The 18,338-nt window shown below is 30.6% G+C and overlaps 1 protein-coding gene across 1 annotated transcript; it reads left to right on the top strand.

The window, feature by feature from the left end:
- The first annotated feature begins 13,471 nt into the window (after positions 1-13,471).
- LOC115984694 lies at positions 13,472-15,663 on the top strand. The gene is made up of 7 exons (XM_031107711.1): positions 13,472-13,582; positions 13,776-13,862; positions 13,972-14,208; positions 14,323-14,487; positions 14,601-14,654; positions 14,777-14,923; positions 15,301-15,663. The coding sequence occupies exons 1-7, from the start codon at positions 13,472-13,474 to the stop codon at positions 15,661-15,663; spliced, it is 1,164 nt and encodes a 387-aa protein (XP_030963571.1).
- The last annotated feature ends 2,675 nt before the right edge of the window (positions 15,664-18,338 follow it).

Genomic DNA, 18,338 nt, shown 5'->3' with positions numbered 1-18,338 from the left:
AGACATTGAAATTTTGTGCAAACCATGCGTTTGACAAAATGATTTACTTAGTCTTGCATTAGTTTATATCCACTCCATGGTTTGTGCCTCTTGGTTTTAGTTGCCATTGGTCATTGCATTTTTTTCTAATGTGCATTTAGGCATTCTATGTCAACAACATAAGTAGCAATTTAGTACACTATACACTAGAACTTTCCATCATCAAAACCCAAGTTCCGCAATTGGATTTTGAATTTCCCTATACTAGAACAATATGAAACAACAACTCCAAGTGTTTGTTAGTTTTTGATGGTCTGTTTTTCACTTAAAGCTATCTTTATACTTTAATTTCTTTCATTTTAATTATACATACTGCATATATATTTCTTAACAATGCCTTATTTTTAATTATACCTGTTTGAAATTTTCATTATAATGTCTCTATCATGTCATAGTAACAGTACTATGTAGTTGTTGTGGGGTAGAAATCAGAACAAATCTACCTGAAAGGTTTCTATTTGCCAGATTTCCAATTCCAAAAGAAAACACCATTGCTTTTACTTCCCATGTGCCACACCACCTGAAGCAATTTACAATATTCTGCTCATCAATTTCTCTCTCTATATATGCCTTTTAAATGAAGCAAGTTCAACAATTTTTAGTTTTGTCTGTAAATACAAGTTCTATATAAAGTTTTTTTTTTTTTTAATAAATGGTAGGACATTGAGAAATATAAGTTCTTTATGAATGTTCAATCAGATTTCTCATCATTATGTAATTCCTTTCAGGAGGCAAGATTTAGCAGCAAAATTTGTGCCATCTTTTTAAAATCTAGCAAGAATTGGCTTTTGAGATTAATTTATGATTAGTTTATTGTTATTTTACAAAAGAAACACAGTTGCCTGTAATTTGCATAAACAATTAATGAAATAGAATTAAAAAAATAAGTTCTGTAGTTACATTCAAAACTATAGATACTGAACAATTATTGAATTTTGATGTAAGGGGGTGTATTCTGCTGCATTTAGAGTCAGTGATTCAGTGTTATTCTATTTTAGTTTTGCTTGAATAATTTGAACAATTACCTCAAAAAAAAAAAAAATCTTTAGTTTTGCCTCTTCCTCATTTTAAAAAAAAAAAAAAAAAAAAAAAAAAAAACTTACGTTGTAGACTTGGTGTTGATAATGGAAGGAAACTCATTTCTCTCTCTCTCCTTAATATTCAGCATCTAGGCTCGGTATTTAGTTTGGCCTTTCTTTCCTCCTTTACTCCTTTGTCCCTTTTATTTATGAATCTCTAAGTCTATGATAATATTTACATTAGATTACATTTTACTTAAGAAGTCTTTTCTATGCTTAAATTGGCTTTAGAAGTCTTGCTGATGCCTTAAAAACCTTCAAGGAGTCACCATGAAAGAAAACTTTTACAAATCCCCATTTCTATAAAAAAGAGCGAATCCCCCATGTCACTTTCTGCCTTCTTTATCCTACACCTGAGCATGTGAATCTGTTTCCAACTACTAAAGCTCAGAATGACCTGTTTTTGATGCTGTCTTCCAGATCTTGCATATTTGTTTGCTGCCTCCTAAAGCTTGCAATCTCTGTAGTTCTGTACCTTTATAATGCACCTGAGCATGTGAATCAGTTTCCGACTATTAAAGATTGTGAAGGATGTAGTAGTTAATTCTTTTGTTACTATTTTTGTGAGGGAGATAGAAATATGTAGGTCAACCCTTCTATCAAGCTAGCTTCCTGCCAACATGTACCTTCCAATCACTGACTCACCAAGACTGCTAATAGTGAGTTTTAATCTTTATTTTTAAATTTGTGCATTAAATATGATCTTTTTTCCCCTAAATATGTTTTTTGTTCTTTGTGAGATGTATAGGTGTTGCTGCATTTGGATTATTTAGAAGTCATATAGGCATGGCTTTATGCATAAATTTGTGATGTTTCTTTTGCCGCTTTTACATGTTTGAGCTTTTGACATCTTATTTTTAGATTAAATGATCTATGAGGTTTTTCCCCTTTATGTATGTGTGTGTGTTTAATGTACTGTATGTGTTCTATATACTTTCAACCTCAACAATCTCATTCGAAGTGTTGGCAGTTGCAATTTGGAGAACTTAGTCTACCAAAGGATTTAGTTGCTGGGTTTTGAGTTGAATGTATTTGTAGGCAGTTCTTTGATAAGATTATATGCAGTAGTGATTGCAACAATAATGTATGGTGTGTGTTTGATAAAATGCTTGCCTTGAAAAGATTATGTTATGTAGAATATTTTGCTAAATGGTTTACTTATTGTAGTAATTCTCTACAACTTTTTTTGAAATCAAATTAGTATGTGCATGAAATGCTTACTTATTAGATTAATAATATATTGTTAGTGTTTAATTGGAAGAAAAAACTAAGCTTGCAATTGATCCAATCAAACTTATCCAACATAAGCATTTCTGCAGTGGATGCAACTATTAGGTTCTAATAATGGACTTATGTTCAAGTTTTGTACAAGCTGCCTCGAGGTCCACTTAAGTTTTTTTGCCAAAGATATATGGTTATTTATATTTGTATAATTGGGGCACGTGAGGATTGATCTAAAAGTATGTTCGTAATCAGCTATATGTTCTGATTCAATAGTTACAGAATATGGCCTGCATGATTGAATTCATGGCCTATGGGACCAATGTTAGAGTTAGATTTTGGCCTTATTTCCAATGTTAACCATGCAATTCATTTTGCTATGAGTTTTCCTTAATAAGTTATTGATAGCATGGTCCTTAAAAAATTAACTATTTTTAAATTTGTGATTACCCCTTCCTACTGCTTGCAGTTCATTTGTACGGCCATGTTGTAGTTTTTGAAAGTTTTTGAACACCATGGTTGGTAGCCCAAAAAAAAAAAAAAAAAAAATCAAAGTTATGCAGAAGGTAGAAGTGTTTAAGAATATGAAACTGCCTTGAGTAATGTTTCTTTTTTGAGAATTTTGGTTAAGAAGGCCAATGATAGGAGGGTTTAAACCTTTCTCTGCAATTAAGGCCATTGCAACATGTAGGAAAACTCCCCACTTAAAAATCTGCCACTTTGTTCCGTTTCTTCTTTCTCCTCCAGGTTTGTATCAGTTTGTTTTATATTTTCCTTTTGTTTTTATGTAATTAGTAATGTATTTCATATATTATAATTGTTTTCTTAATTTTGTAATCACTATGAAATTAGAGGGTGGGAGAGAGACTAACTCTAACTATGATATAGGTCAAAGATTAATGAAAATGTTGGGCAATGATAGCATCATCTTTAGAAAGAGCATGAAATTCAGTAACTTATCACTATGTTTAACTATTTGATTCCATGAAATTTCAGGTCAATTGAGCCACAAGTGAAAGGAAAAGATTTACTCTGACTATGATATTGCTTTAAGTCCTTTCTCTTTTGGGTTTGTTTTCTACTAAATTATCTCTATCTTTTTCTTTATCTTTTTTATAATTCTTTTGTTAGCATTGTATAGATTTTCATTATTAACATAAAAAAGCATTGCATTAAAGTTACCTAATATATGTGTTAGATGAAGATGACGTTGCCACTATCATTTTTGTGCAGCAATTGGTTATATGATTTTATTTCTAGGTCACAAATTTCATGTCTTCGATTATTAATAAAGTCAAAAATTGCCAAAATCAAAAGATGAAAAAAAAAAAAAAAAAAAACAAATAAAGGAAAGTCAAAGAAAGAAAAAGAAAATGAAAAATTGAAGGGTAGACAAAATAATAGTTGTTATAGGTGTCATAGAAATTGCAAAAATCATCCTGAGTTTGAGTCACATTTATAAGTCTTGAAGGTATTTTATGTGTCTTGATATAACTCCAACAAATGATATTTTAAGGATTACAAGGACTTTTGTCATTAGCAGAACCTATATTATATTTTAATTACTCACTTAAAAAAATAAAAATAAAACATATTAAGTGGCTTTCTTGGTAGATTTCTATTGATAATTGTTTGTTCTAAGTTTATTTTAAATTTATGAAATTCTATGTTTGGTATTTTTTGTTTTTGTTAGTACCATGGGTTAAAAATGTGACAAAATGAATGTGTAGAACCTTTGAACATTTGGATTCACCTATGCAAAAAAATTGCAGTGGTGTTGGTGGTGAATACGAGTTTAGCAGTTGATTTAATTATGTTCAAGTTTTATTTCATAACTCTTGCCTTCAAAGACTATTTCAACATGATTGCGATTATATTGCATTAAAGGTTAGTTTGTTTGGCTCCAATGAAAAGACATGTCTATTTTAATTCAATGTAATTTGTCAAGCTTCTCTGTAAATACCACCAAATTTTGGATTGTGAAGACTGAAAGTGAAGCTGTTGGAAAATATTGGACCAGTTCTAGGAATAACGAACGCTAGCTAACTTAAGAATTTTTAATCCTATGTGATAGAGAAACGAAGGGAAGAGATTAAGTTTCAAATAAATGTTGTTAGGACAACTCTTAACACAAGAGGAAAATTTTTTATAGATTGATTTTATTAGCCAAGTTTCTCTCCTACTTATTTCATACTTCAATAACTATATTCTCTCGAACCCAAAACCTTTAAAAAAACCTTGAACCAATTAGTTATAACTTATGAGATTTCAATTAACATTTTTTTTTCTAAATTATGTGTTGATGCCAGGTTATGTCTATCTTTTAGAAGAACACTTGCACATTAGTATCATTATCTAAACAACTAACCATCTACCTCCTTCCATATTTTACCATCACATTAAGTATAATATATTAAGTTGATTTTTTTCTAAGTCATAAAATGATCCCGCGCATTGCGCGGGTTAAACGCTAGTATTACTAAAAGCTGAAGCGTAGCGTTTAATGCTGTTGTTCTCACATTGCGCCATATCAGCTACCACGTCATTTTTTTTTTAAATATAATTTGTCCTACAATTTTAAAATGGTTTTTACAATTTTCAACCCTATAAATGCAGTCCATTACTTATTTATTTACTTCCACTATCACCCTATAATAAATCTAGTCCACTACTTATTTATTTACTTCCACTATCAACCTATAATAAAACTGTATAATTAATTCAGCCACTTCTTATTTATTTAGTTCCACTATATATCAAGCCCAATGCAAAACCTTTTCAGTTCAGTTTTAGGGTTTTGTGTGAGCCTTTTCAGCTTAAAGGAGAAGGGGAAAAAAAAATGTTGAAGCCTTTCAAGCTTTAGGGTTTTTTTTTTTTTTCCCAATTTTCCTATAATTGTTTTTAACATTTATTTTTTTAATATTTACACTTTTCCAACCTTTCTCTCTCCTATGCCATTTCATCTCCCCACTACTTCTTTAATCTTTCTCCCTCCCTTACCTTTTCATCTCTCCACCACACTCTACATTAATATCATTCTTCTTCTTTCCCTTCATCTTCATTTATTTGTCTTTTCTTATTCACACCCTCTTACTATAAATTTGTCACTTTCTCTTCTATTCTATGCATAGTTTTCCCTTACAAAAAAAAAAAAAAAAAAAAATGGTTCTCTCTCTCTCTCTAAATTTTTTGGTGGATTTTTTTTTTCTTGCATCTCTACTTTAGGTTGATAATTTTTTAAATTCTTTAAAACTCTATTTTGGGTTAATGCGATTTAGTTTTGTTTTTAAAATTTTTGTTGTTGTTTTATTTATTTATTTATTTATTTATTTATTTTATTGTCAAATGTTATCCAATTGCATTCTAAAGAATTAAATATAACATATAAAAATATAATATTATTCTATTACATAGCATGATTTGGATAATTTGGTATTTATTCCGTTACATAGCGTGATTTTTTATAGTACTCAATTTAGGTGTTAAACTATGAGACTTTACTAATTTTTGTTTATTTTCTAATCCTTTGTAGTGGACAAAATACTCTTAATAGTTGTATTAGAAATATTCTATAATGCCATTCATTTAAAGAAAAGTAAAGGTTAGCGAAATGAAAATAATTGGATAGGTTACAAATTTTAACTTTTGCAATTTTAACAATGCATGTATTGAAATTTAATTCTTAGATTTTTCTAATAATTGTTTATTTGATAATATGTTTTGGGTGGCCGCAACAAATTTGTAAGGAGATCTAAAATATCTTGGGGAAGTTATCCTTACTACCCTTCCCAGATAAGACTCTGCACCTAACAGAGCCGTATTCTGCAGCTTTATCAACCATCCCCAACAATTCTGGGATTGGACTGATGGGACAAATGTCAGCCTTGTAAAGGTTGACCCTACACGTGGACGAAGGATAGCGAACGCAGGCTAGTATAAAAGAAGAAGTAAGTGAATCTGGTAGGGGGGGATCCTACTTCCAAAAGAGAAAGACTCCATGGGTGAAAACACCTGAACAACATATGCACATCACAGAGAAAACCCACCGTTGGGTAACCGGAGTAAGACCTCAATGGTCCTCGGATCAAGTCCGAGGAGCCCAATCTCATAGGATGCGACGCTGTGGGGCTTAAATGTTCGAACCCAACTCCTTTTTCTACAGGAATTCCTCTAAAACCAAGACCGGAACATCGCCCCGTGACCAAAGCCAAGCTTTTCAAGCCCACTCTCTACAAATCATATTGTGAGGGATCTTTCATGTGCAAGCCCAACAACATTATTGGGCCGCAAAAGAATCGTGTCCCTACATTAAGTTTTATTAATTTTTTTTAGTTTATGTTTTTTTGGTATTTTGGATTGTTCCTATATTACATTTTTTATCGTTTCTATAATAAATAAAAATATAATTGCGAAACACATTACTCATTATTAGATTAGTTTAAATTGTAAAAAAGAATTTAATAAAACCATTATAAAAATAATTATCACACGCAACGTCCAGATTCGAGACTAGTTACTAATAATTTTCCTTCTTTTTTTTTTTTTTTTTTTTCACAAAATTATTTTCTGTGGAAAAACAGGTGTACGAAGATCTATATGGAGATTACCAAACTAAACTCGTCACGTATTGGATTGTATGTGTTTTAATATTTGACTTACCTTCCAGCACGAGCCATGTTTATATATATATTACTAGTTATAGGCCCGTGCGTTGCACGGTTTTATGAAAAAACTTACAAAATAAATGTATAAATAATTATATATTTTAATAGATTCAATAAAGATAAAAGAAAAAATTATCAAGTGTAAATAATTATTTCACTAAAATAAGGGGTAAGATTTCTTCCTAAAACTAAATTAAATTGATAATTCCAAATTGAATTTTAAATTGATAATTATTTTTAAAAAAAAAACGTACTAAACAATTGATAAATCTAAAATTAATATAATCTTGATAATATTATAAATTAAAATTAAAGTTGATAATTCAAGAATACACGTGTAGAACATCTTGATAATTTGATGTAACATAAAAATCAAATAAGAAAATTGTTAAAATTAATCTATTAATTCTAAGACCCTAACCCTAAGCATATAAATTAGATCAAAGCTAAGAAAATTAGTTTAAACAAAAGGCAATTAATACACAAAACCTAATCAATTTAATAAAAACAAAATACAAAAACAAATGAGCCTTTAAAAAGTTGACAATGTTTTCAAATGTTTTGAATTCATTAATTAAAATCACATGAAGACAAAAAACCAATAATAACACTAAAGAAAATAAATAAAATGAAAATAATAATAATAATAAAAGAAGAAAGAATGCATACTTGCATTGTCATGAAATTTAGGCATTCACATATTGAAATAAGCTTCACTCCAAAAAGGATATATAGGGTTATATATATTAGTAGAGTTCAATTTTAAATATAATTCATTTAAATTTGATTGAAATTAAAGATATCTAATCAATGTGTTTGTTTTTATCCCATAAAAATTGGAATTAAAAAAAGGTCATATGAATAGAATGGAAAAAAAAAAAAGAAAAAGAAAAAGAGTTTATTCAACATAACGTAACATATAAAAAATTAACATATTAAAAAAAATTAAAAAAGAGAGAGAAAGAGAACGTGATTGATAGCTTTAAGGAATTTTGATATATATATATATATATATATTTTTTTTTTTTTTTAAATGTAAGCAATGTAGAAATTATCAAATTATTGGAGATATATACTATTTCTTGGGATAGATTTATATTAATCACCTCTTGAAAATTTGGATTGTGTTTATCCCTTAATAATCAAGTTTTGTAGCTTGATATTAGGATAAAATAATATTAATTTAATAATATTAAAATTTTGAAAATTTAGATGATAAATATTATCTAAATTAAATTTTTATGTGTTGAATATTATCCCCTAATTTAAGAAATATATCCTAACAAATAAAAAATAATGTTAATTAGATGATAAATATTATCTAAATTAAATTTTTGTATGTTAAATATTATCCCTTAATTTATGAAATATATCCTAACAAATAAAAAAATAATGTTAATCTAATTTTATTTAATGATAAAAATGAATTAGAGTCCTGATAGTATAATATTCATTTTTAATTCTTTAAAAATCTAAAAATTCAATAAAATTTCTACAATTTGGTGAAGCCACGTGGCGCAACCACGGCTTGCAAGCCCAACTTTTATTATATATAATATGATTTCATTTTTATAAAGTGTCTTTTTTTTTTCTTTTTTCTTTTTTTTCATTGCTGTAGGTTGATGCATATCAAATCACAGGTTGCTTCAATCTCCATTGCCTTGGCTTTGTTTAAGTCGACAACCAGATCGCGGCGGGTGCAACCGTCACCCCTTATTCCATCTATGGTGGTACCCAACGTACACTCGAATTCTATGTTTATAAGGTAGTACAATATTTCAATTTAATTACTTTATCAAATACTTTTACTTTTTGGATACACATAGTAAGATATGTTTGAAACTCTTCTGCTTTTAGTTGTAACAGTGTACGTTTGAAATTCTTGTTACTTGGTTTATGTATTCTTATATACAAGTTTTTAAATTTAAAATTTTAATTTTTTTTTCTATAAACAATTTATTTTTACCTAACTTATTTTTTAAAACAGTGAATTTAAATGTCCACGTTGTTTTGCACAAAAAGATTCATTTTTTTTTTTTTTTCTCTTTCATTAGTCTTTACACCTTCATTTATCATTCAAAATATTACAAACTGATTTGCATGACATGTACAAATGAAGTAGGACATTAATGGAAATGGAGACTGGTGGTTGAAAATTGTGCAAATATTGGCCATCTTCCTTATTCTCGCTCCTGTCTAGTAGCGCTTCAACGGTTCAATGGGGAGGAGAGGTGAAAAACTTAAAGAAAGATGGGCAGCAAACCACAACACAAATGGGCAGTGGCCATTTCCCTGAAGAAGGGCCTGGCAAGGCAAGCTTCTTCGATACACTCAATGTTATTGATAGTAAAACAATTCTCAGACGTCCCTGGAACAGTCGGACAATGGTAACGAATCCCAATTGCTATAATATCATAAATTCTAGAGACTACTTTTATTATGGTGGTCCTGGTAGAAACCCCAGTTGTCCATGATCATTTAGATTATTGTTTCAAAATAAGGAGAAAGAGGGAAACATACGAAGAGGGGAACCATTTTCTTGTTTGCTTCATGTCACACTGAAATATTGAAATATTGCTTCATGTCACAATAGTAAATAGAAATATTGTAAAGATTGATTAAAAGGGTCTCTCTCTCTCTTAAATAGATATTAATCTTTTTTAAGCCTTGTGGATTCTTCATCATAAAGAAATGGGAGTTTAGTCATCACCATTCTTATGAGATCCTAGTGCTACCCGCCCATGGCAAGGGGCATGTAGCATTCTGTATGCTGACACACTAATGCTAGCCTCCTACTTTTGCCACCTTATAGCCTTTTTTCGTCTTTTTTTTTTTTTTTTAATTTTTTTAATATTTTATTTTTTATAAATTTCTGGCGCGATATTCACACTATTGTTTGGAGGCCTTTGAAGCTCCGTTTTCTTCAAATGTTATACTCACAGAAAGCACTAGATGTCTAGTTTCTAACAGGTCTAGCCTCATTCAATTTAGACCTACAACTATCGAGATATCACGCTTGAAACAAAGGTGACGCAGTGCTAAAATGTTTTTGACGTTTTTTCTAGAAAAATCCATATCTTCCAATCGAGAGTAGATATCATCGAGCCCTCTTGATAATAATTAGCTAAGACCTTGTTCATCAAGGTGGTCCAACCTCTAATTCCAGTTCTTGCCCAATTGATATAGTTTATTGTGCGGAGTTGGGTTATAAGCTGTTAGGTTACCTTAAAAAAAACAGTGAAGATTTTATTAGGTTTTTCAATATTTTGCTGATATCTCATTTGTTTTAACTCTATTTTGGCCCGTAAACTATCATTTTGAAAGAAAAATATGCCCTACGAGAAGGTTCAAAATTCAATACGATCCAATGGTTGGATCAAAAAGTCAACTTTTTAACCATACCCAATTGGGGTTTCAATCTTAATTGCTGTAAAATGGATTTTTCAATCATTGACATTTTTCGATTCACCATTCAAACATTTTGTATTTATTTTCACCCTTTTTGGCTTTGGAATTCATGATTTTGTACCTTTTTTCAATTTGTTTGTTTTTATGGTCTTTATTTTGACCCGTGAATTGAAGCTGGACAAAGTTCGGTATCAGCAATATGTAGTAATGTTAATTTTTTTAAAGGAAATTGTAGCCTTAGGCTACAACTATGTTTATAGCTAAAACTTTGTCCATTTGTTTATACAAAAGACAATTATCTATGTGGCAGACTGTGATTTACCATTTTTTCTATATCACTCACAATCAATCACATAAGAAAGTTGAAGAAAAGGGTCAGGAAAAGGGTGTGGTCCTAGAATTATTGTTTGCAATGTAGTTTCCATGATGTATGGTCTATAGCACTTTGCAAGGATAGAGTCAGAAGTTGGAGTCAGGAGGGCAGCTCTATTGCTAGTTGCGTGCGGTAACTTTGGCTTCCAACTTTGCTGCTTAGATGTTCAAATTTTTTTTTTGGCTTGTGTTTGCTACTAGGTAAGGACAAAATAATTTTGTTTAAATTTTTTTAAAAGGCCGGGTTGTTTGTTTTGGGTAATTTTTGTTGGTTGAGCTTAATTTTTTTAGTTTTGTTATTGGTAATTTTTGTTATTGTGCTAATTTTTTTATGGCCATTAAAAGGAGGAAAATGTTAAAGACACAAACTTTTTTATAAATTAATGAAGTGGTGAGTAGTTATTGATAAGTAAAAAAATTATATAAGTTGTGGGCCTAGATATGAACCAATAAGAATTTTATATCTCGACAATTTGTAAAAATATTGTAGAAACATTTGTGACTATAGTATTATTTTTAAAAGAATCAATGATATTGTAGGAGGAAAAATTATAATTTTATAAAATAAAATTGCTAAAATTAATTTTTTTGGGGGCGGGGGGGGAGGCGGGGGCGGTCCCTAGCTCTTTGAAGAAACTCCAAATATTTTCATGCACTCATTTTACATTCACAGTGTTGCACAATACCCATAACTAATATACTAATGTACACAATATCATATTCACCTAATTCACTTATGCAAAAGATAACCAAAATAACTTTATCTTGTCAAATAACAACATTGGAATTGATTTTAAAGTTTAAAGCAACACGGTTGCGGTGGCTTCTATGTGAGAGTTGAGAGTAGTAAGAGCATCAAAAGAGTTCCAATCTTGGTTGTGGTCTACTTTTTTGTTTTATGGGCCCACCAAAGTCTGTCAGACTATCACATAGTATTGCTGCGAGAAGAGTAAAATTGCGACCCTCATACATACTAATATTCAGATATTTAGGGCAGAAAATGATAGTTCTCTTCATATTAGGAGTAATAGGCCTTAAAATTGAAAATTTTAGCAGCCAGAATGGTGAAGAGACTAGTATGGAAAATAATAGTACTACTCACTGGTAAATAATAAAACTATGTAAGAAGTAAAGAAATAAAGCCTGGCCTCTAGGTAGATTCGAACCATGCAAGAACAACATTATTTGTACAAAATTGTTTCCAACCCAAAAAAAAAAAAAAAAAAAAACTCTTTTAATCTTAACATAAAAGATTTTTCATTTTACAATGGTTTATTTTTCAAGTTATGGAAATATTTTTATGCATCGCTTGAATATAAGTTTAATATAATTTATTTGTATAAAAGTGTTTCCAAATTTTTTTTAAATAAGTATTTTACAATCTTGATAGTATAGATTTTTGGTTTTGCAATTACTTATATTTTCATGGCAATATGTCTACGCATCTCTTGGATATAAATTGTATATCATTTTGTTATTTTTCTATGTGTGAGTAGTGTAATTTTCATAAGGAAACCTTTTGATTACAAAAGGTTGAAGGAATTGGATGGTTTATATTTTTCTGTTTTGGATCCATAGGAGCCGACCCAGAATTTTGGGACTAATACTTTGTTATCAGAAGTACAAGTACACCTCATATAAAAACTCTAAAGAATATTTAAAACTACTCCTAAAATAAATTTAAAGACATATAAGGAAATTTCATTTTGGCATTCTTCAAAAAAAATTAATAAAATTATTTTACAAAATTTAAACCTCATCTATTCTCACTTCCCACTATTGCTCTTTTTGTTTTGTTGTTAATATTTTCTAGAAAATGAGTAATTTTCCAAAAGCATTTTCTATAAAACTATGTCATTGTACTATGTTTGGTAGCAACCTTAAATGTGTTGGAAAACGATCATCTAATTTCTCTTATTTAACTTGCCATGAGATTTAAGTAGTTTTCCAAAAAAAAAAGAAAAAAATTATAAAATAGTGGAAAACAGTTTCTAAAAATGAGGCATGATTTTTTTGTTGACTAAAAATAGTTTCCTTTGACTCATTTTTTCTTACGCTAGCAGACATTGAAAAATATGAAAAATTATCTTAACACAAGGTTTTCCACCAAAAAATAGACATTCTTATCTTTCTTCAAATCAGATCAAAAATTAAATCGTTACAAAATTTCTCATTTATCTCAAATTCTCTAATTTTAACATAAAACAACAAACTTCCTAAATTTTTAGCCTGTAGAACAATTCTAAGAAGATGAATTATTTCCCTTGAATTTTGACCAATCTTGCAAAATGACAAAGACACAAAAGAATCGCAGTAGTCAATAGGAAATTAAATAGGAAGTTCGTACTTATAAGGTGAAAAAATTAATGTAAAACAGCTAAATCAAAATCTTTTTAGACATGGCCAAAAATAGGGTGATCCTTACTATAGAAGTTTGTATCTGTATATATATTGATAAATAGCACTTGAAACAGTTCAAAGAGGGTGAACAAATGCACGTTTGGGGATTGCAAAGGGGACAATCAAAGATAGCTATTACATCTCACATTTATGTATTGCAAAGGGGACGACCAAAGCTAGCTACTAGATTTGAATATTAGCTAGTCACTCATGGCTCTACCTTGTGGAAGCAGGAGGAGGTGGTCAAGGGTGGTAAAGATGACTTTCTGCTTGTTCTTTCTCATACCAATGTCATCAGTTGGAAATAGAAACACTAAGACCATATTCAATAAGAAACAAAAACTGGAGGTTCAGCAGCAATTGAAGCGCCTTAACAAGCCTGCTCTTAAATCCATCGAGGTTATTAATCACTTCATATAACATGTTTGTGTTCTATATTGTATTTTCTGCTTTAGTCTTAGAAGAGTCATTCACTTTTGTGGGTTGTGGTGTCTTCGTAAGTCCCATGTACAATAGCAGTGTAATTTTATTACGGTAGTGAGAATTCAAACCATATCTATGTACGTTTGTTGAGAAAATGTATTTGATACAGAGTCCAGATGGAGATATAATCGACTGCGTAGATATAAACAAGCAACCAGCTTTTGATCATCCTTTGTTGAAAAATCACACAATTCAGGTAACTAGTTTTATTAAGTAAATTTCATTTGGTATCACGAGTAATTTGATACTTATTGTATGTATGGCGTGGGCTGGGTTTGCATTGGTATCTATGCTGAATGCAATAGATGAGACCAAGTTCTTACCCAGAAGGGTTTTCATTCCATGAGAGCAATGACGTCTCTTCAAACTCCGAGCCCAAAGTGAGTCAGCCATGGCACTTGAATGGAAGGTGCCCAGAAGGAACAATTCCCATAAGAAGAACTAAAGAAGAAGATTTATTAAGGGCAGGCTCTGCAGCAAATTATGGAAGGAAAAAACACCATTCCATCCCTAATGCTGATTCCGCTGGAATTACCCATGAGGTAATATTGAATTTTTAATCAATATTATTAATAGGTTTGAGCTCAACGGTATCTACTATAATGAAGGACTCAAATCGACATTCACAGCCTTTATTTTTCTGGTTGAGTTTCTAGTATGCATTGCTTGCTGAGGAAGGAGATAAGTACTATGGAATGATGGCAAATATGAACGTGTGGAATCCCCATACCCAGGAAACAAATGAGTTCAGTGTGTCTCAATTCTGGATTGCAGCTGGTGACCCTGATCAAGATCTTGATACCATTGAAGCCGGCATAACAGTATATATAGTTTCATCATCATCTTTTCTTTTAGGCGCATGCTAAACAATTAATTACTAATAATTTTCCCTTTTTTTTTTTTTTTTTTACAAAATTATTCTGTGGAAAAACAGGTCTACGAAAATCTATATGGAGATCACCAAACTAGACTCTTCACGTTTTGGACTGTATGTATTTTAATATTTGACTTACCTGCCAGCACTAGCCATGTTTATATATACTATTTCATTTTTATAAAACGTCTTTTTAATTTTTAATTTTTTTTATTATTTATTTATCCTGGCTGTAGGATGATTCATATAGAACCACAGGTTGCTACAATCTGAATTGCCCTGGCTTTGTTCAAGTCGACAACCAGATTGCGGTGGGTGCAACAGTCACCCCTTATTCCATCTATGGTGATACCCAACGTACACTCGAATTCTATGTTTATAAGGTAGTACAATATTTCAATTTAATTACTTTATCAAATACTTTTACTTTTTGGATACACATAGTAAGATATGTTTGAAATTCTTCTGGTTTTAGTTGTAACAGTGTATGTTTGAAATTCTTGTTCCTTGGTTTATGTATTCTTATATACAACTTTTTAAATTTATATTTTTAATTTTTTTTTCTATAAAAAATTTATTTTTACCTAACTTATTTTTTAAAACAGTGAATTTAAATGTCCATGTTGTTTTGCACAAAAAGATTCTTCTTTTTTTTTTTTTTTTTTTTTTTTTTTTTTTTTTCTCTTTCATTAGTCTTTACACCTTCATTTATCATTCAAAATTTTACAAACTGATTTGCATGACATGTACAATGAAGTAGGACATTAATGGAAATGGAGACTGGTGGTTGAAAATTGCGCAAAGAAACTTCGGATATTGGCCATCTTCCTTATTCTCGCTCCTGTCTGATAGTGCTTCATCCGTTCAATGGGGAGGAGAGGTGACAAACTTAAAGCTAGGTGAACAGCACACCACAACACAAATGGGCAGTGGCCATTTCCCTGAAGAAGGGCCTGGCAAGGCTAGTTACTTCGATAGACTCAATGTTATTGATGGTAAAACAGTTCTCAGAGGTCCCCGGAACAGTCATACACAGACAACGAATCCCAATTGCTATAATATCATAAATTATGGAGACCACTTTTATTATGGTGGTCCTGGTAGAAACCCCAATTGTCCATGATCATTTAGATTATTGTTTCAAAATAAGGAGAAAGAGGGAAACATATGAAGAGGGGAATCATTTTCTTGTTTTCTTCATGTCACACCAAATCAATATCATATACTATATAATAAAAAATCTTTATTGGTTTGGTCTCTTTGGCAGGATCCAGAACTTTTTTTTTTTTGGGTCTAAATCTATGTATAAAATAGTTGAAACACAGTAGTTTTGTTCTATTATTTGAGCATCAAATTAAATTTTTTTATTAAGCAATATTTAAGGTAACCTTTCAATTTGTTAAGACCTTGTTTCATAGCATTTGAGGTTATCTGTGTTTCAATTTGCACACCAAGTCACCAACTACTTGAGAAATAATGATTTAAAAATTCCAAATGTATAAGTCTATTGGCCCAACCTCAAGCCGTCAAAAAAGGGAATTTGGAAAGTTTCTAGACTTAAGCAGTGAAGCACCTGATAGACCAAGGAGTATGTGTTACGAAGTAAACGCCACCCTTATTTTATCAATAGTGAGAAATTAAATATTTTTTGGACAAATAACGTCATTTCACCCTATTATAATTATGTCTAATTTGAAACCCATATATTCCACGAGAGGTGCTACGTTTACAACATTTTCACAACATTTTCACAACAAATCATAGGTGGTTAGTTGTTATTAGTTCTAATTTGAACATATCACTAAAATTATTTTTCTACCCATTAATAGCAACCCGTATAACAGCTTGTCATGTAAGATTTGTTTAATTTGAACACTCTAATTTGAACACTCTAGTATTTGTTTAATTACCTAAGTGTGATCCTTGACTCTTTGTGTTAATTGTCATGGATAATGCTTCTTTGCATGTTGTTGATGATGTTGAATGTAACATGCCATGTGTTTGTGAAAATGTCTATATGAGTGTTTATCCTCATGCTCATGATGATACATTGCATGACTCCTTGGGTGGTGTTAAAATTGTGAATGTCAAACTCTTGAAGAAAAAAACTTTGAAATTTGAAGAGAAATTCAGCAATTTTTTGTGTGAAAATGATGGTTTGATTGCTAAACTCAATGAATCCAACAAATTGGTTGAAATGTATAAGAGAATTGTTGAATATTCTCTTGAAAAATTAAAAGACTTTGAATGTTTGGACTTAGATGCTAAAATTATTTTGTTTAACAAACTTGTTGATGATCTTAAATATGAAAATGAATCTCTTAAGATGTATGCCAAATGTTTCATTGTCAAACCTAATGATAAAAAGGAAGAAAATCTTTGTTGCAATCTTCTTGTGAAACCCAATTTTATGCCTATTAAGAGTTCTATCTCTAAAGAAAAATCGGTGTACATACCTCCACATAAAAGAAATCCTAAAGTAGAGAGAAATCAAAATAAGTTGGTGAGGCTTGGCGGTGAAATTGGGCTATATTGCGGGATTCAGGAAGTTAGTGAAGACAAAACTCTAAGAAATCCGTTGGTAGCTAGAGCTTGGAGAGCTCAAGTACTTTGAGTAGATTAGGCTTGGACGGTCTTTTTGGTATCATTGTTCAACTTATTCACTAGTGAATCATTTCGGCTTAGAGGGCTACGAAGAGGTTTCTATGTCTAGTTTTTTGGTTTTCATCTTTGATAACACATCACATGTTATCCTAGGTTTGCTATTCTTTTCCATACTGCCCTTAAAATATTTTCCTTGCACATATATGTTCATCCACACAATTTTTGAGTGCTTTGATTAATTAATTTGCTAATGACATATATTGCGGGATTCAGGAAGTTAGTGAAGACAAAACTCTAAGAAATCCGTTGGTAGCTAGAGCTTGGAGAGCTCAAGTACTTTGAGTAGATTAGGCTTGGACGGTCTTTTTGGTATCATTGTTCAACTTATTCACTAGTGGATCATTTCGGCTTAGAGGGCTACGAAGAGGTTTCTATGTCTAGTTTTTTGGTTTTCATCTTTGATAACACATCACATGTTATCCTAGGTTTGCTATTCTTTTCCATACTGCCCTTAAAATATTTTCCTTGCACATATATGTTCATCTACACAATTTTTGAGTGCTTTGATTAATTAATTTGCTAATGACATATATTCCGCATTAAGTGTGTTTAGATTAAAAAATAATCAAGCCAAAACTAAAATTTTGGGGTCTAAATTAGCTACAGTATTTATACTAGTGAGCTTTTAATAGGTATCAGAGCAAGTACACTTGTTTTTGTTTAATTATCTCAGTGTGATCCTTGACCCTTTGTGTTAATTGCCATGGATAATGCTTCTTTGCATGTTGTTGATGATGTTGAATGTAACATGCCATGTGTTTGTGAAAATGCCTCTATGAGTATTTATCCTCATACTTGATATGATACATTGCATGACTCCTTGGGTGGTGTTAAAATTGTTAATGTCAAACTCTTGAAGAAAAATGCTTTGAAATTTGAAGAGAAATTCAGCAAGTTGTTTGTGAAAATGATGATTTGATTGCTAAGCTCAATGAATCCAACAAATTGGTTGAAATGTATAAGAAACTTACTGAACATTCCCTTGAAAAATTAAAAAATTTTGAATGTTTGGACTTAGATGCTAAACTTATTTTGTTTAACAAACTTGTTGATGATCTTAAATATGAAAATGAATCTCTGAAGATGCATGCTAAGTGTTTGATTGTCAAACCTAATGATAAAAAGGAAGAAAAT

This window comes from Quercus lobata, chromosome 4 (assembly GCF_001633185.2).
Source record: "Quercus lobata isolate SW786 chromosome 4, ValleyOak3.0 Primary Assembly, whole genome shotgun sequence".
In the NCBI taxonomy this organism is placed as follows: domain Eukaryota; kingdom Viridiplantae; phylum Streptophyta; class Magnoliopsida; order Fagales; family Fagaceae; genus Quercus; species Quercus lobata.
Note: the sequence above shows the minus strand (reverse complement) of the source record. Positions and strands in the feature narration are given on the sequence as shown.